The following is a 19,969-nucleotide window of genomic DNA, read 5'->3' as shown; positions in this document are numbered from 1 at the left end:
CCATTTCTTTTTCGTCTAAACAAGCACGTAACCTTTACAAACCTCATTTTCGTCGTCAGTAAACTTTCAGCTCCACAATTCTTGGATCCTTTCATCATTGTACCAATTGGTATTCTGGAGAAAGGCTATAAACCTAAAAGAGTCTCCAGAGATCTTTTTGGGTCCTGGCCTATAGAGGAATGAATGAATGAATGAATGAATGAATGAATGAATGAATGAATGAATGAAATCCGGTTGGGTTTATTTCACTGAATTCTCCTTTCCTGACTCTGAAATCCTGTGGCCCTTACTTCATTGTCTGGGTTTTCTTTCAATAACTTCTTCCCCAGGGTTTATTCATACCAGCCTCCCACCTGCCACTTTTCCAGATACAAGAAAGTATCCTAAGAAAACATCAGCTGCATCCCTGATGCCCTTCTCCTGTGGCTCACCTGCGTGATTCTTGGCCATGTCTCCAGCAGGACAGGTTTCTCTGGCATTCTTCCTCTCTGCTGTGCCTCACCCCAGCCTCTTCTCTCAGCATGGGATTGTCTCCATAACCCTTCACTCTGAGAGCATCTGGAGGCATTTCATCAAATCATGAAGCTGTACCAGTCTCTAGGGTAACAGGTTTTATAGCTGACCCTCAGGTTGGTTCTGATGTTCCATAGTAATGGTAATGCTAAGGTTTGAAGCGTCCTTTACGGAAAAGAACGTCTGCTTAGTTTCAGCTAAAAGATGCATGCTATAACAAGTACCGTAGACTCTTTACACTTTTCTCCATTTACTCTTAATCATAGTTTGGCAGTATGCATTTGGAGCTGCAATATAGATGCCCTGATGTTTAAAAAAAGAAAAGTAGAAAGCTGTTTTATAAAATTACAGGCAATGCAGTTAACTGTAGCTGAAGTGGTACTGTTTTTTTTGTTTGTTTGTTTGTTTTTTTGAGGCAGAGTCTCGCTCTTGTTGCCCAGGCTGGAGTGCAGTGGCATGATCTCCGCTCACTGCAGCCTCCATCTCCCAGGTTCAAGTGATTCTCCTGCCTCAGCCTCCCAAGTAGCTGGAATTATAGGCATGCACCACCACACCCGGATAATTTTTTTGTATTTTTAGTAGAGACAGGGTTTCTCCATGTTGGTCAAACTGGTCTTGAACTTCTGACCTCAGGTAATCTGCCCGCCTCTGCCTCCCAAAGTGCTGGGATTGCAGGTGTGAGCCACTGCGCCCGGCCGGTCTCAAACTCTTGACTTTAAGTGATCCACCTGCCTCAGCCTCCCAAAGTATTGCTACTGTGCCCGGCCAAGTGGTACCTTGTTAATTTTTTTTTTAATTTCAATAGCTTTGGGGGTACAAGTGGTTTTTGGTTACATGGATTAGTTATTTAGTGGTGAATTCTGAGATTTTGGTGCACCCGTCACCCAACTAGTGTACATTGCACCCAATACATAGTTTTTTATCCTTCACCGCGCTCCCAACCTCTCCCTTCTGAGTCTCCATAGTCCATTATATCACTCTGTGTTTTTGCATACTCATAGCTTAGCTCCCACTTATAAGTGAGAGCATACAGCATCTGGTTTTCCATTCCTGAGCTACCGCACTTAGAACTGTAGCCTCCAGGTCCATTCAGGTTGCTGCAAAAGATATTCCATTACTTTTTATGGCTGAGTAGTATTCCATGGTGTTTATATACCACGTTTTCTTTATCCACTCATTGGTCGATGGGCCCTTAGGTTGGTTCTGTATCTTTGCAATTGTAAATTGGGCTGCAATAAACATATGTGTGCATGTGTCTTTTTCATATAATGACTTCTTTTCCTTTGGGTAGATACCCAGTAGTGGGATTTCTGGATCAAATGGTAGGTCTACTTTTAGTTCCTCAAAAAATCTCCATCCTGTTTTCCATAGTAGTTGTGCTAATTTACATTCCCACCAGCAGTGTATGAGCATCCCCTTTTCACCACATCCATGCCAACATACACTGTTTTTGGACATTTCAATAATGACCATTCTTGCAGGAGTAAGGTAGTAATCTCATTGGGGTTTTGATTTGCATTTCCCTCAGGTTAGTGATGTTGAGCATTTTTTCATATGTTCGTTGGCCATTTGTATATCTTCTTTTGAGAAATGTCATGTCATTTGCTGAAGTGGTACTTTTATTATAGTAAGGATCCATGCCAGCTCACCACTGCTCTGCACAGATGGCTAACCATAAACCCTTCAGTTATTTTATTATTATGTATTATTAATTTAAGTGTATATACAATTCTCTGTTAATTGCTTTCATAGTGCAAATTTCAACTCCAATTTTTAACCTGCTCAGACCTCAGAAAATCACGAGAGATTCTAGGAGACTCTCAGATCTGTAGCCACCCCAGGATATCCCAATGTGCAGAAGATATGGCAGTCTATTCTTGGGTCCCTTAAAGGTCTAACTAACCTGAGGCTGCTGGCTGCCTGCCCTTCTTTCCACAGCAGCTCACCACCCAGGAAAATAGCCCTGGGCAGACCATTCTCTGTAGGACCTCATGACTAAGTCACCTTCAGCCATCCTTCTCGTTCTCAGCACTAGTGACATTTGGGGCCAGATAACTCTGTTTTTGCAAGTAGTTGTCATATGTGTTGTAGAAAAACATATATGTTTTTTTTGGTAGAGATGGGATTTCATTATGTTGGCCAATGTTGGCCAAGCTAGTCTTGAAGTCTTGAACTCTTTTTTTTTTTTTTTTTTTTTTTTTGACACAAAGTTTCACTCCTGTTGCCCAGCCTGGAGTACAATGGCACCATGTCGGCTCACCACAACCTCTGCCTCCCGTGTTCAACCGATTCTCCTGCCTCAGTCTCCCAAGCAGCTGGAATTACAGACATGCTCCACCACACCTGGCTAATTTTTTTTTTTTGTATTTTTAGTAGAGACAGGGTTTCTCCATGTTGGTCAGGCTGTTAAGGATGTTTAGCAGCATCCTTAACTTTACCCACTAAGCGCCAGTAGTAGCCTCTACTCTCAGGCCCCTATCAAGTAAAATTGCCCCCTTGTTAATTGGAAGCCCTGCTCTGAGTCCAGAGAACCTTTCTCTGTGATACCAGTATGAGCCTCCCTGGCATTCTCAGAACCCCTTATTCTGAAGTTTGGCTATGGGAAGGGTGGGACCCTACAGATCCCTCTTCTGCACATATTTCCTGCTTCTGTTGATGCTGTTATCAGCACCGCCGTATCCCTGCCAGCCATCGCCAGCCTCCTGCTCTTCCCTCTCAGTTGCCAACTTCTAGTCCATTTTTTCTCCCAAAAGTTGCTCTCCCTCTTTCTATTCCTGTACCTCATTCCAGCCTCCATTATCTGTCAACTAGTTTTGGAAAAGCCTCTTTATTGATAGAACCCTGTCTCCAGTCTCTTGTTTCTCAGTTCCTCCCTGCCATTGCCCAGAGCTCGATTCCTGAGCACAGACTAGACTGGCCACATCCCTCCCCTCCTTAGAAACCTTCACCGGCTTCTCTTGCCTTTGCCTGTAGCAGGAGTCAGCAGGCATTTTCTTAAAAGATTAGATAGTAAATATTTCAGGCTTTCCAGGCCAAACTAGATATTATGTAGGTACTATATAACCATTTAAAATGTAACCATTAAAAAATGTAAAAATCATTCTTAGCTCATGGTCTGTTTAAAAAAAAAACCAACAACAACAAAACAAAAAGCAGAACTGGTGGTGAAAAAAAGTAGAACATTTTATTTATTTATTTATTTATTTGAGATGGTATCTTCCTCTGTTGCCCAGGCTGGAGTGCAGTGATGCAATCTCGGCTCTCTGCAACCTCCGCTTTCCAGTTCAAGTGATTCTCTTGCCTCAGCCTCCTGAGTAACTGGGATTACAGGCGCCCACAGCCGCACCTAGCTAATTTTTGTATTTTTAGTAGAGTTGGGGTTTCACTGTGTTGGTCAGGCTGGTCTTGAACTCCTGACCTCAAGTGATCTGCCTGCCTTAGCCTCCCAAAGTGCCGGGATTATAGGTGTGAGCCACTGCACCCAAGCCAGAACATTTTATTTTGAATGGTGGTTAGTTGGGCCAAGCATGGTAGCTCATGCCTGTAATCCCACCACTTTGAGAAGCCAAAGCAGATGGATCACTTGAGCCCAGGCATTTGAAATCAGCCTGGGCAACATGGCAAAATTTCATCTCTCCAAAAATACAGTAATTAGCCAGGCATGGTGTCACCTACTCGGGAGGCTGAGTTGGGAGGATCACTTGAGCCCAGGAGGTTGAGGCTGTCGTGAGCCACGATCTTGCCACTGCACTCCAGCCTGAGTGCACTCCAGACAGAGCAAAACTCTGTGTCAAAAAATAACAAATAAAAAAAAAAATAATGGTGGCAAGTTGGATTTTCCACGGGTTGTATAGTTTTCCTATCTGTGGCCTATTATTTTTTAGTTTTTGGGAGAGTTTCACTCTTGTCACCCAGGCTGGAGTGCAGTGGCACGATCTCGACTCACTGCATGCAACCTCTGCCTCCTGGGTTCTAGCAGTTCTCCTACCTCAGCCTCCCAAGTAGCTGGGATTACAGTCATGTGCCACCATGCCTGGCTAATTTTTGTATTTTTAGTAAAGATGGGCTTTCACCATGCTGGCCAGGCTGGTCTTGAACTCCTGACCTCAGGTGATCCACCCACCTCAGCCCCCCAAAGTGTTGGGATTACAGGTGTGACGCACCGTGCCTAGCCATTATCTGTTGTCTGTTAAATAAGCTGCTCATTTACAGCTCTGGCTGCTCACCGTCGCCACTTCTCCTTTACTTCTCCTCTCCTGCTACAGGTCTTCCCTGTTCCTCACACTCCAGCCTCATCTCTCCAGCCCAGTACCCTCGGTCATTTACTGTCCCCTGCCTGGTTTGCCCTTTCCAAGCCTCTTCTGCCCATTGAAGTTGTACCCCTCGAGATACTCTCAGCTGCCACCTCTTCTACCAAACTTAACCCTGTTCCATAACATCAGGCCAGGCTGCTTTTCCTCTGTTCCTCTGCTGTGGCCCCTATTTCATCCTGTTTGGTGTGCTGGTTGCATACGTACCTGACTCCCTCGGGATAGGTCTGCTGAGAGTGGAGACATTGCCTCAGCTGCATAGCCCCCTACCCCTAGTACCTTTCAAAGTAGAAGAATAACAGGTATCACTCTATGGACCAAGTGTGTGGAGTGTTTCATGTTCATCCTCACCAACCTGAGAGGGTAGATATTGTTATTCCCACTGTACATATGAAGAACCGTAGGTGCAGACAGGTTAGGTAATTGCTCAAGATCACACAGCTAGTAAATGGCAGCCGGAATCTAAACTAGGTTCATCGAGGCTGGGCACAGCAGCACACACGCCTGTAATCCCAGCTATGAGGGAGGCTGAGGTGGGAGGATCACTTGAGGCCAGGAGTTTAAGACCAACCTGGGCAACATAGCAAGACCCCATCTCAAAAAGAAAAACAAAAACAAAAACTAGGTTTATCCAATTGCGAAGCCTGGACTCTAACCACTATATTATATATAATAGGAACTTAACAAAGTGCAGCGTGTCCTTGTTGAATAAAGGTGCCGTACCTCACCACACAAGTTTGGCTTACCTATAAGTAACATTTACATTAAGCTCATTGAATTTTAAAACCCACTGATAGGTCCCAGCTGCCTTCCTGCTAATAGATTTAGCTGTCTGAATAAGGACCGCATCCTCCTGAGAACCTAGCCTAGCCTAGTTTTTGTTTCTAGTATGCAATCTGAGTGTTTGGCATTCATTGTATAGGTATTTTTCTCTTGATTGGTGAGGTCTCTCATCATTTTGAAGAGAACTGGCTTTGAAATCTTGCAGTGAAGACTAGTGGGATTCAGGTCAGGCGCAGTGGCTCACCCCTGTAATCCCAACACTTTAGGAGGCCAAGGCAGGTGGATCACTTGAGGTCAGGAGTTCGAGACCACCCTTGCCAACATGGCGAAACCCCATCTCTACTAAAAATACAAAAATTGGCTGGGTGTAGTGGCGGGCGCCCATAATCCCAGTTATTCAGGAGGCTGAGGCACAAGAATTGCTTGAACCCAGGAGGCGGAGGTTGCAGTGAGCCGAGATCACGCCACTGCACTGCAGCCTGGGTGACAGTGTGAGACTCTGTCTTGAAAAGAAAAAAAAAAAAAAGACTAGTGGGATACCATTTTCAAATAGGGCTAGGCAAACTGGGAGAAACAGAAAGGAGGTAATTCTAGGCTTGGAATTTATGAGTTTCTCGATCTAAAAGTTTACATTCCAACTTTCTTTTTATCTAAAGGTTTATCTTGAGTTTTAATAGGTTGTTCTTTGTCCCAGAAATTTAATACACCTTCTTCCTTCTACTAAGAAAGATAATTGTACACCTTGCCCTCACTCCTTAATTCTTAGCATAAGCTTTGTCTTCTATATAATTTAGTGTAACTTGAATAGGGACAGAATCATGAAGATTGAGAACCGTAACCTTCTGCCGGTGGCAACACCGTGATCACAAATCATCCAGCAGTCCTAGAATAGCTGCTTCCTGTCTTCTCGCAGCTTGCCTCACCAGCCATCATAGTGAGCGACAGGTTATGCCTGAGCCCTGAGGTTCCTGACATGATGTGGGAATAAACAGGTGTCACCCCTCTGCAGAGGGACCCCATGGCAGACTTTCTGGTGGCCTCATCCTTCCAACAGACACATGATAGGTAAATGTGTTAACGGTGGTAAGAGAGACTTTACAGAACTCTTTAGCCCCTCTCTCCAGTGTCTAGAAGCCAAGTTCATCTTTAAAAGACTCCACTCCCATGCTGACCAGGGCTGTTGAAAAAAATAGAAAATAAAAATAAATAAAAGGCTCCACAGCACTTAAACTTGCAGGTGGGCGCCTCTGCTAAGCAGGGAAGGTGTTCAGGCACATTCACTCCCTGCTTCTTTGCTCATGGCCATTTGGTTGCGTCTCTCCTTCACCCTCATTCTCCATTCTCTGAGCGCTTCCATTGCCAGTCCTAACTCCCGATAGTCTTAACTCTTGTCATGTGAGGCAATTATTTCCAACTCTCACAGCAGGACAGACAGTGCAGCATTAGATAGCCCCATCACCTCTCCCTCATTTCACTTCTGCTTTGATGAGACATCTGCATCTTCCTAACACAGTCTTCACCAGCACCAGCTCAAAATACTTATGTGGGGTTTTTAACTTTTTCTTGAAGAAAAAAAAATGTACAAAGGCTATTCTCTACATATCCCAGTTCTCTATACATTCACGGTTGCCTAAATTTCAGACTTGCAGCAACTCTCTCCCATCATTGTTTTTTGTTTCTCTGAGAGGGCCTCTGAAAATCGGCAGCAAAGAGGCCACTTTGTTTAATTTAAATACACTGCAGCAAAATGAAGGTAATTGTCCACACAGGCCATCTGCTACCTGGCAGGTGTCCATGAGTCAGGGAGATAGAAATGGAGACTAAAGTGTCTTCCATTCTGTTACCATGATAACAGCTTAGCTCCAAGTTTTAGTTGCGTGTGCGTGTGGAGGGGGATGCCGTTATGAATGCTCTGCAGAGGGCATTAACTCTTAAAGTCAGGCTTTTTGCCACAAGGCTCTCTGGCCTTGTTTACCTGACTATAATGTGTACCAGGAGGATTAAAAATTCTTCCCTGTTCCATGAGGAAAAAGAAAGAAGGGAAGTCCTATTTTTGGAGCCCCTACTATGTGCCAGGCATCCTGCTGGGGCCACCCAAGCATGGCCAAGAACAGTGCAGTATCATTTTCCTACTAAAGACAGCGCCTTTCTCTCTGTGCAGCTGGTCTCCTGGCCAGTTCTCTCTGCCACAGCATGTGAGTCCCTGCCTCTGTGCTCAGATGCAGAGCTGGTGAAGGATCCCCGTGTCCTCAGGGCACCTTCTCTGGCATTTTCTGTACCTGTTTTGTCTCCAGTATGAGATTGGTTTTATAGATAAGAGATTTTCATAATCCCTGTATTCTCCTTTCTCACATTTCCTTGCTGGGAATGAAATTGACTATCCCCTGGAAAATCATGGTTAGGGTCAGTTTTCAGAAGTCTTGACTGATCCGTGTTCCTTTTAGTGTCAGAAACATTGTGCTGTGATCCTAATATGCTTACTTTTCTCCTAGCAGTTTGAGGCAATTAGCAGACCCAGGGACCAGTCCTAGCCTATCTACTGATTTTGTGGTGACCTTGTTACCGCTCTTGACCTCAGCCTCCTGAAAGGAAAAATGAATGTTGGACTAAAACAAGCTAGTTTGCTGGGGTCATGAACCCTCTGCATTTGTAATTTCTGAACACTTTTCTTGGAACATGACGCAGAGCTTTCTCGGGTTCTCAGGGTCTTTGCTGATTTGAAAATGAAGAGCCAGCAGTCTAGAGAGCTTATCAGATTGTAATGTTTCACTGGCTGTACATTTGCAACAGAATTGTTTCCAACTGTTATACAAGGGACCTCTTTATTGAGAGAACCTGAGTCACAGGGCATTTATTGTGTTTAGTTATTGGTTAGACACATGATTGGCCTGTACTGGACTCAAGCCTTTGTTACAGCTTGTACTACAACAAGATTCCACTGTCCTTGTATCAGGAAACCTTAAAACACTGAGTAGCACATTGCAGAGCTTCCCTTGCTTCTCCAGGTGAATTGCCCTCTCCTGGCAGCTGAAACCCAAAGGCACAAGAGTCTTTTGTTCCCATCATTGGACAGCACATCCCCATCCTTCAAGCCACCTGACTAGTTCCTCTACCTTTGCAGATTTCTAGGTGTTTCTCAGGTTTCCTGTAATCTCAGGGTGCCAACTGTGATGCCCCCCCCCCCAAGTCTCCCACTGTGCCACGTATTCTAGACTGGTTCACACTGAGCGAGTGTTCAGCAGTCTCCATGGAGAAGAGCCTGCCTCTCTGAACATAAAGCCCATCTGTGCTTTTGAGACGAGGTGCATTTGCACAGTGCGGTGCTCCATCTTGATTTTTAGTGTGTTCTGTCTGGCCTGTGCCTATCAAGTAAACAGAATGAACAAACTCCAGCCAGATTCAGAGGTGATTGTCAGCACGTCAGGAATGTTGCTGTGCACAGAAGGCTTCTCAGACTGCATGTGCGCCACACACTCTAGTTTGTGCTTATTTAGTTAGAAGGACCTTATTTCAAACTCGTTCCTGAGATAGTTCCATCTTCTACAGAGTAGCCTTCTCCCTACACCTCCTCATCAGCATCATCTGCACAAGGCCTCAGTGGCCAGCAGCTATGGGTACTGACTCCACTCGTGAGAAAGGAAAATTAAAAGCAGAATATGCCATGACGTGACCAAGATGCTGCTGGGACCCCAGAAGAGCATTCCTCACGGCCAGAATGGTCAGAACTGAAGCAGAGTGTTGGTTCTTGCCATGTCTGAGATGAGGTTAACTTAGCGAAGATCAGAGGTCACAGAATTTTATATCTGAAAAATACAGTTTTTATCCAGTTGAGTTCCCTCAGTTTACAAATAAGACTGAGCCCCAGAAAACTTAAAATGCATGTGCTACAGAATCAAAAGAAGAGCCCAAATCTCCCAAAATCTCACTCTGTGCCCTTTTCACTGAAGCACGCTGCCTCCTCAGTGCCCACCTGGGATGTGGTAAGAGCCAGAGAGCCTGCAGCTTTCCCTGTTCTTCAGGGTCAATGAGTTTGCAGCTGAGAAATGCCTCTAGGCCCCGGTCGTGATTGACAAAGTGAAGAGGTGAATCTTCTGGTGTCAGAACAGGCTGATGTACTCAGGGCCCTCTGCACATTCCCAAATCAGAGAAGTTTTTTTCTCGATTGTATATCCCTGCCTCCCGTCTCATCTGGAGGCCTCTTTCCTGGGCTCTTTGGCTTGTTCCTCTGAGGGCCTCTGGTTCTGGTCTCACATATGTCAGAATTCATCCACCCGCTCTCTGTTCATCAGATGTCATCATATGGGATTGATCTAATAATGTATTTTTAAAATTTAACCTTAGCATATGAGTTAGCTGTTGCTATACAACAACGTACCCCAAAACGTAGCTGCTTGGGAGAACACGTGTTTACTAATAAATAACAAGTATGGATTACCTCACAGCAACCCAGCTGCCGTCTTCCCGGACCCTCAGTTCAGTGTCTCGCACAAGGCTGCCATCAAGGCGTTGTCACCTCAAGGCCCAGCAGCATGTGGCTCTTGACAGGACTCAGATCCTCATGGTTCCTTGGACTCAGGGCCTCAGTTTGGTGCTGGCTGATGGCTGAAAGCCACCATCGGTCCTGCCACAGGGCCCATTCCCAGGGCAGCTCACAGAATGGCAACTGCCTTCACCAGGACAAGGAAGCAGGAGAGAGTGAGAGCAAGGAAGAGAGTCAGAGTCTTCTATAACCTCTCCTTGGAAGTGATATCCCACTTGTCTGATTCATTAGCAGCGAGTCAGTAGGCCCCGCCCACATCGAAGGGGAGGAGACTACACCCGGATATGAATGCAGGGGAGGGTCACTTGGGGCCATCTTAGAGGTCTGGTGACCGCATTTGCTTATCTAGTTAAAGTATCTCACATAAAGACTCACTGGTTAGCTGGGCCCAGCACTCCTGTAATCCCAGCACTTTGGGAGGCTGAGGTGGGCAGATCACATGAGGACAGGAGTTCAAGACTAGCCTGGCCAACATGGCAAAACTCTGTCTCTACTAAAAATACAAAAAATTAGCCAGATGTGGTGGTTTACGTCTGTAATCCCAGCTACTCAGGAGGCTGAGGCACGAGAATTGCTTGAACCCAGGAGACGGCGGTTGCAGTGAGCCGAGATCACACCACTGCACTCCAGTGTGGGAGACAGAGCAAGATCCTGTCTCAAAAAAAAAAAAAAAAAAAAAGTCAGGCTCAGTGGCTCACACCTGTAATCTCAGCACTTTGAGAGGCCAAGGCGGGTAGATCATGAGGCCAAGAGATTGAGACCATACTGGCCAACATGGTGAAACCCCATCTCTACTAAAAATATAAAAATTAGCTGGGCGTGGTGGCACACGCCTGTAGTCCCAGCTACTCAAGAGACTGAGGTAGTAGAATCATCTGAACCTGGGAGGTGGAGGTTGCAGTGAGCCAAGATCATGCCACCACACTCCAGCCTGGTGACAGAGTGAGACTCCGTCTCAAAAAAGATTCACTGACGACTGATAGATGTATTACTCCCTGGAGATTACTACCTGCTCTAGCCCTTTTCCTGTTCTTTTCCACTTTTCATGACAGAAGAAAAAGGGCCAAAAATGTGATGCCCTTCATTGTCATTTAACAAGTGTTTATTAAGAATTTACCAGTGCTAAGCACAGGGATTCAGAGGATGGAATTTAAGAAGCGAGATAGTGCTGTGATGGAGACACACAAGGTTCCGTGGGAGCATCTCAGAAAGACATTGTCTCATCCCAGAGGAAATGGCAGTGAGATTGATGCCCAGGGGACCAGCAGGAGCCAGTCAGACAGCATGGGGGAGAGTAGCACTCCCAGCAGAGAGAATGGCAAGAGAGAGCACGGTCCCATCAACAGTCAAGTGTGGACAGGCCCACACTTTTGCTTTTTTGTCAAAACGACGAAGGACAGAGTTGGTTGACATCCCTTGCATGATGTATACCTCATCCAGGATCAGCTCCGGTCTCCAGGCTTCCTGAACCCTCAGCCTCAGGCCTGGCAAAAGCTGGTGCATACTGGTGGGCTATCACTTCTGCTTCTGACCCACCCAGGATTGCAAACTGGTATTACCCTACCCAAACCAGAATTCACGGAGGGCCCTGACAGCTCTTTCCTGGCTTCATTTTCATCTAGTATGATCCTAATGCCAAGGGCTGGGGCATAAGACCCATGGAGAAATAACACCTGCCCAGAAGTCATAGCTTTTCTCTTTCAACTGCTCTGGACAAACACAACTTCTAGAATCTGGTTTTTATCTTCCTCAGAAGGCATGTCCTGGGTGATGATCCCAGGAAGAGGGTCTGATTATTTCCAGGCTGATGGTGGGCAGGAGGTTTCACTTCCAGATGCTAGAGCTTTAGGCACATGTGGCTGGCTACCCTGCCTACCCCTCTTGTCTCATCCCCCATCATCATTTCAATGTCAAAGTATTTGCAAAGGTTCAGTGTCATTCTGTTACGAAGCAGCCTGGATGTTAACCTGGGTCCTGTGACTCTGAAGTGCGGTCCCCAGGCCATGGCGCCAGGCCCAGATCATACAGAGGGAGATTCCTGAGTCCTTGCCATATGTTTAATGCTGGCTTGGCCGTCTGTCTTACAGTGAAGTGTGTTAGCATTTCAGAGGTCATGCTTTTTTTTTTTTTTTTTTTGAGATAGAGTCTCACTCTGTTACCCAGGCTAGAGGGCAGCAGCAGCATTTCGGCTCACTGCAAACTCCACCTCCTGGGTTCAAGTGATTCTCCTGCATCAGCCTCCCGAGTAGCTGGGATCACAGGCATGCGCCACCACGCCCAGCTAATTTTTGTATTTTTAGTAGAGACAGGGTTTCGCCATGTTGGCCAGGCTGGTCTTGAACTCCTGACCTCAGGTGATGCACCCACATTGGCCTTCCAAAGTGCTGGGATTACAGGCATGAGCCACTGGGCCCGGCCCATTCTTTTTCTTTAAGTGGATTTAATTTCTATCTTGAGTTCCCACTCTGTCTGAACTGGTCACTTAATCTAGGCTTTTCCAGGCAAACTCTGAAACCAGCCCTCAGAGATTCTTATCCCGCTTCCTGTGCCCTGAGATTTGCCTATTCTGGACATTTTATATAAATAGAATCATACAATATGTGGTCTTCTGTGACTGGCTTCTTGCATGTAGCATAATGTTTTCTTTTTTTTTTTTTTTTTTGAGATGGAGTGGAGTCTCTTTCTGTCACCCAGGCTGGAGTGCAGTGGCGTAATCTCAGCTCACTGCAACCTCTGCCTCCCAGATTCAAGCAATTCTTCTCCCTTGGCCTCCCGAATTAATGGACATTTGAGTGGTTTTGACCTTTTGGCTGTGTCGAATAACGCTGCTGTGAACGTTTGGGTTCAGATTTTTGTGTGGACATGTTTTCATGTCTCATGGCTATATATCTATGAATGGAATTGCTGCCAGTCTGTCCAAAGCAGCTGTACTGTTTTACTTCGTGGGGGTGGGGAGGGGGTGGGGGGGTGACATTTGATCTTTATTCCATAGATGGCTTAAAGAAATTAAGTTATCTAAAATCTCAAGACAAATTTATCCCTTTTAACTTATATTCAATTCAGAAATTGTTGAGATTTTCCTAGAATTGCAGTCTACAAATACATGACGGTGAAGGATTGGAAGGTGGTCATAGGAAAAGTAGTGGGGGAGACAAAACAGTGCTCAGATTGAGGTTTTAATGTTAGGAAAAAAGAACATTAACGATACTGCAGAATGGTCACAAGAGCTATCCCTAGCACCAGTCTTTTTTTTTTTTTTAAGTTCCTTTTTTTAAATTTCAGTAGGTTTTGGGGGAACACAGGGGCGGGGTTTGGTTACATGGATAAGTTCTCTAGTGATTTCTGAGATTTGGGTACACTCATCACCCAAGCAGTGTATACTGTACCCAGTGTGTAGTCTTTTATCCCTCACCCCCCTCCCACCCTTTCCCTCAAGTCCCAAAAGTCCAGTGTATCATTCTTTTTTTTTTTTTTTTTTTTCCTGAGACAGGGTCTTGCTTTGTCACGTAGACTGGAGTGCAGTGACACAATCTCAGCTCCCTGCAACCTCCACCTCCTGGGTTCAAGTGATTCTCCTGCCTCAGCCTCGCAAATAGCTGGGATTACAGACATGAACCACCACATCTGGCTAATTTTTGTATTTTTAGTAGAGATGAGGGTTCACCATGTTGGCCAGGCTGGTCTCGAACTCCTGTCCTCAAGTGATCCATGCATCTTGGCCTCCCAAAGTGCTGGGATTGCAGACCAGTGTATCATTCGTACGCCTTTGCATTCTCATAGCTTAGCTCCCACTTGTGGATAAGAACATACAGTGTTTGGTTTTCCACTCCTGAGTCGCTTCACTTAGAATAATGGTCTCCAGTTCCATCCAGGTTGCTATGAATACCATTGTTTTGTTCCTTTTTATGACTGAGTAGTATTCCATGGTATGCATTTACCACATTTTCTTTATCCACGCATTGATTGATGGGCATTTGGGCTGGTTCTGTATTTTTGCAATTATGAACCATCCTAGCACCAGTCTTCAAGAAGGAGGGAGGGAATATTTAATTAGGGCTTCTTATATGTAATTCTGGGCTACATTTTTTAAACTTACACTGTCTATTAATCCTTTTATAATATTCCATATTATGTAAGAGAAAACTAAGATTCAGTAGGATTAATTTATTTACTCAAAGAAAATGCTGAAATAAGAATGCAAATTCCATCTGTAGTGCTTTCTTCACAACATAAACTTTTATCTGGCTTCCTTGCTCACTGGAAGTACCTTTATCAATTATGTGAGAAATACCTACAAATCAGTTGCAATGACTTATTCATGTATTAATTTGTTTAATCATGATTTTGTCACATAGATTTTGAATATTTGCTATTGCTAGAAACTCTGATGCTGATGTGGTTAGAGAGATATATATAAATATTTAAATATACATAAATACAGATTTATGTATATTTATATTTATGTATATATCGTGATTTATATATTTATGTACACAAATATACATGTATATTACGTGATTGATATATTTATGTGTATATATTTGTAAATATGTATAATGTGATTTATATATTTATGTATACATATTATGTGATACATAAACCTTTTAAAATTTTTAAGTTTTTTTATTTCAATAGGTTTTTGGGGAACAGGTAGTATTTGGTTACATGCATAAGTTTGTTAGTGGTGATTTCTGAGATTTTGGTGCACCCGTCATCCAAGCAGTGTACATCGTACCCAGTGTGTAGTCTTTTATCCTTTGCCACACCCCACCCTTTCCCCGAGTCCCCAAAGTCCAGTGTATCATTCTTAGGCCTTTGTGTCCTCATAGCTTAGCTCCCACATATGAGTGAGAATGTACAATGTTTGATTTTCTATTCCTGAGTTACTTCACTTAGAAAAATAGTCTCCAATTCCATCCAGGTTGTTGTGAATGCCATTATTTCATTCCTTTTTATGGCTAAGTAGTATTCCATGGTGTATATATCCCATTTTCTTTACCCACTCATTGATTGATGGGCATTTGGGCTAGTTCCATATTTTTGCAATTGCAATTGCAAATTGTGCTGCTATAAACATGTGTATGCAAGTATCTTTTTTGTATAATGACTTACTTCCCTGTGGGTAGATACCTAGTAATGGGATTGCTGGATCAAACAGTAGATCTACTTTTAGTTCTTTAAGGAATCACCACACTGTTTTTCATAGTAGTTGTACTAGTTTACATTCCCACCAACAGTATGAAAGTGTTCCTTTTTCACTGCATCCACACCAACATCTATTATTTTTTGAGTTTTTTATTGCCATTGTTGTAAGAGTGAGGTGGTATTGCATTGTAATTTTGATTTGCATTTTCCTGATAATTAGTAACTGGAGCATTTTTCCATATACCTGTTGGCCATTTGTATATCATCTTTTGAGAATTTTCTATTCATGTCCTTTAGCCCACTTTTCTATAGAATTGTTTTTTTCTTGCTGATTTGTTTTCTTTGTAGATTCTGGATATTAGTCCTGTGTCAGATGTATAGTTTGTGAAGATTTTCTCCCACTCTGTGGGTTGTTTGTTAACTCTGCTGATTATTTCTTTTGCTGTGCAGAAGCTATTTAGTTTAGTTAAGTCCCATCTATTTATCTTTGTCGCATTTGCTTTTGGGTTCTTGGTCATGAAATCTTTGCCTAAGCCATTGTCTAGAAGGGTTTTTCCGATGTTATCTTCTAGTATCTTTATGGTTTCAGGTCTTAGATTTAAGTCTTTGATCCATCCTGAGTTGATTTTTGTATAAGGTAAGAGATGAGGATCCAGTTTCATTCTTCTATGTGTCTTACCAATTATCTCAGCATCATTTGTTAAGTAAGGTGTCATTTCCCCATTTTTTGTTTCTGTTTGCTTTGTCAAAGATCAATTGGGTGTAAGTATTTGGCTTTATTTCTGGGTTCCCTATTGTATTCCATTGGATGTGCCTATTTTTATACCAGTACCATGCTGTTCTGGTGACTGAGGCCTTATAGTATAGTTTGAAGTTAAGTAATGTGATGCCTCCAGATTTATTCTTTTTCCTTAGTCTTGTTGTGGCTATGTGGGTTCTTTTTTGGTTCCATATGAATTTAAGGATTGTTTTCTGTAGTTATGTGAGGAATGACGGTAGTATTTTGATGGGAATTGCATTGAATTTGTAGATTGCTTTTGGCAGTATGATTATTTTCACAATATTGACTCTACCCATCCATGAGCATGGGATGTGTTTCCATTTGTTTGTCTCATCTGTGATTTATTTCAGCAGTGTTTGATAGTTTTCCTTACAGAGGTCTTTCATGTCCTTGGTTAAGTGTATTCCTAAGTATTTTATTTTATTTTATTTTATTTTATTTTTATTTTATTTTGCAGGTATTCTGAAAGGGGTTGAGTTCTTGATTTGATTCTCAGCTTGGTCGCTGTTGATATATAGCAGAGCTACTGATTTGTGTATAATAATTTTGTATCCTGAAACTTTGCTGAATTCATTTACCAGTTCTAGGGGCTTTTTGGATGAGTCTTTAGAATTTTCTAGGTATACAATCATATAATCAGCAAACAGTGACAGTTTGACTTCCTCTTTACCGATTTGGATGCCCTTTGTTTCTTTCCCTTGTCTGATTGCTCTGGCTAGGACTTCCAGTACTATGTTGAATAGAAGTGGTGAAAGTGGGCATCCTTGTCTTGTTCCAGTTCTCAGGGGCAATGCTCTCAACTTTCCCCTGTTCCATATAATATTGGCTGTGGGTTTGTCATAGATGGCTTTTATTACATTAAGGTATGTCCCTTCTATGCCAGCTTTACTGAGGGTTTTAATCATAAAGGGATGTTGGATTTTGTTGAATGCTTTTTCTGCATTTATTGAAGCGATCATGTGATTTTTGTTTTTGATTCTGTTTATGTGGTATATCACATTCATTGACTTACATATGTTAAACCATCCCTGCATCCCTGGTATGGAACCCACTTGATCATGGTGGATTATCTTTTTGATATGCTGTTGGATTTGGTTCACTAGTATTTTGTTGAGGATTTGTGCATCAGGGATATTGGTCTGTAGCTTTCTTGTTTTATGTCCTTCCCTGGTTTTGGTATTAGGGTGATACTGGCTTCACAAAATGATTTACGCAGGATTCCCTCTTTTTCTGTCTTTTGGAATAGTGTCAATAGGATTGGTACCAGTTCTTCTTTCAGTGTCTGATAGAGTTCAGCTGTGAATCCATCTGGTCCTGGACTGTTTTTTGTTGGCAATTTTTTTATTACCATTTCAATCTCGCTGCTTGTTATTGGTCTGTTCAGAGATTCTGTATCTTCCTGGTTTAATCTAGGAGAGTTGTATATTTTCAGGAATTTATCCATCTCCTCTAGGTTTTCTAGTTTATGCATGTAAAAGTGTTCATAGTAGCTTTAAATCTGTTGTATTTCTGTGGTATCAGTAGTAGTATCTCTTGTTTCATTTCTAATTTAGCTTATTTGGATCTACTCTCTTCTTTTCTTGGTTAATCTTGCTAATGGTCTACCAATTTTGTTTATCTTTTCAAAGAACCAGCTTTTGGTTTCATTCAGTCATTCGTTAGTTCATTTTTGAGACGGAGTCACGCTCTGTTGCCCAGCCTGGTGTGCAGTGGTGTGATCTCAGCTCACTGCAGCCTCCACCTCCCGGGTTCAAGAGATTCTCTTGCCTCAGCCTCCCAAGTAGCTGGGATTACAGGCGTGCACCACCATACCCTGCTAATTTTTGGTTTTTCAGTAGAGATGGGGTTTCACCATGTTACCCAGACTGGTCTCGAACTCCTGACCCCAAGTGATCCACCCACCTTGACCTCCCAAAGTGCTGAGATTACAGGCGTGAGCCACTGTGCCTGGCTTGTTTCATTTATCTTTTGTATTGTTTTGTGTGTGTGTGTGTTTCAGTTTCATTTAGTTCTGCTCTTCTGCTGGGTTTGTTATTTCTCTTCTGCTGGGTTTTGGCTTGAATTATTCTTGTTTCTCCAGTTCTGTGAGGTGTGACCTTAGGTTGTCTGTGCTCTTTCAGACTTTTTGATGCAGGCATTTAATGCTGTGAACTTTCCTCTTAGCACCGCTTTTTCCATATCCCAGAGGTTTTGATAGATTCTGTCACTATTATTCAGTTCAAATAATTTTTAAATTTCCATCTTGATTTCATTGTTGATCCAACCATCATTCAGGAGCAGATTATTTAATTTCCATGTATTTGCATGGTTTTGAGGGTTCCTTTTGGAGTTGATTTCCAATTTTATTCTAATGTGGTCTGATAGAGTACTTGATATAATTTTGGTTTTCTTAAATTTACTGAGACTTGTTTTGTGGCCTATCCTATGGCCATTTTACATTTCTATCAGCAGTGTATTAGGGTTCTAATTTCTTCACATCCTTGCCAACACTTGTTACTGTCTTTTTTATTATAGCCATCCTTGTGGGTGTGCAGTGGTGTCTCATTGTAGTTTTGATTTGCATTTCCCTAATAATGTTGAGCATCTTTCCATGTACTTATTGGACATTTATGTATCTTTGGAGGAATGTCTCTGCAGATCCTTTGCCCATTTTACAATATTATTTATCCTTTTATTATTGAGTTGTAAGAGGAATTCTTTATATATTTTATATATAGATCATGTATCATATATAATTTGCAAACATTTTCTCCCTTTCTGGGGGTTGACTTTCACTTTCTTGATGGTATTCTTCAAAGCACAAAAGTTTTACTTTTGATAATATTCAGTATATCTAGTTTTTCTTTCATAGCTTGGGCTTTTGATGTCATATCTAAAAAGTCATTGCCTAGGCTGGGTGCAGTGGCTCACGCCTGTAATCCCAGCACTTTGGGAGGTCGAGGCAGGTGGATCACGAGGTCAGGAGATGGAGACCATCCTGGCTAACCTGGTGAAACCCCATCTCTATGAAAAATACAAAAAATTAGCCAGGCGCGGTGGCGGGCGCCTGTAGTGCCAGCTACTCGGGAGGCTGAGGCAGGAGAATGGCATGAACCCGGGAGGCAGAGCTTGCAGTGAACCGAGGTAGCGCCACTGCAGTCCAGCCTGGGTGACAGAGCAAGAATCCATCTCAAAAAAAAAAAAGTCATTGCCTAATCCAAGATTATAAATCCTTCCCCCTATGTTTTCTTCTAAAAATGTTATAATTTCAGCTCCTATGTTTAAGTTATTGATTCATTCTGAATTGATTTGTCCATATGTTGTTTAATGATATCTTTTGAAAAGCAGAGGTTTGGCCGGGCTCAGTGGCTCACACCTGTAATGCTAGCACTTTGGGAGGCTGAGGCAGGTGGATCACCTGAGGTCAGGAGTTCAAGGCCAGCCTGGCCAAGATGGCGAAACCTCGTCTCTACTAAAAATACAAGAATAGCCAGGCATGGTGGCATGCACGCACCTGTAATCCCAGCTACTCTGGAGGCTGAGGCAGGAGAATCGGTTGACCCCAGGGGATGGAAGTTGCAGTGAGCCAAAATTGTGCCACTTCACTCCAGCCTGGGTGAAAAAGTGAAACTCCGTCTCAAAAAAAAGAAAAAGAAAAAGTTTAAAATTTCAATGAAAGCCAGTTTATCTGTTTTGTTTTGTTTTTACATATCATGGTTTGGGTGTTTTCTTAGAGAAGTTTTATAATTTTAGCCCTTATAGTTACTATGATCCATTTTAGTTTTAGCTCTTATAGTTACTATGATCCATTTTGATTTAGTTCATATTTATTTATATCATGGAAAGATCTCAGAAAGCATGCTAAGTGATTAAAGCAAATTGCAAAGTGATATGAGCAGTACAATATCATTCATGCAA

General features: G+C 42.9%; 1 protein-coding gene across 21 annotated transcripts in view; it reads left to right on the top strand.

Moving 5' to 3' along the window:
- The window catches only part of DTNB (dystrobrevin beta), a 300,375-nt gene that overhangs the window by 267,519 nt on the left and 12,887 nt on the right, over positions 1-19,969 (top strand). The window contains exon 17 of one of the 21 annotated variants that reach the window (XM_073022850.1): positions 369-2,584. The exons of the other annotated variants lie outside the window; for them this stretch is intronic. Coding sequence (XP_072878951.1) covers positions 369-410 — 42 coding nt within the window. The 3' untranslated portion in view covers positions 411-2,584. Of the gene's footprint in view, positions 1-368; positions 2,585-19,969 lie in introns of those variants that run through there. 21 annotated transcript variants of the gene reach the window in all.

This window comes from Chlorocebus sabaeus, chromosome 14, assembly GCF_047675955.1.
Source record: "Chlorocebus sabaeus isolate Y175 chromosome 14, mChlSab1.0.hap1, whole genome shotgun sequence".
NCBI lineage: Eukaryota > Metazoa > Chordata > Mammalia > Primates > Cercopithecidae > Chlorocebus > Chlorocebus sabaeus.
The sequence above is the reverse complement of the archived record's forward strand: the minus strand, read 5'-3'. Positions and strand labels throughout refer to the sequence as shown.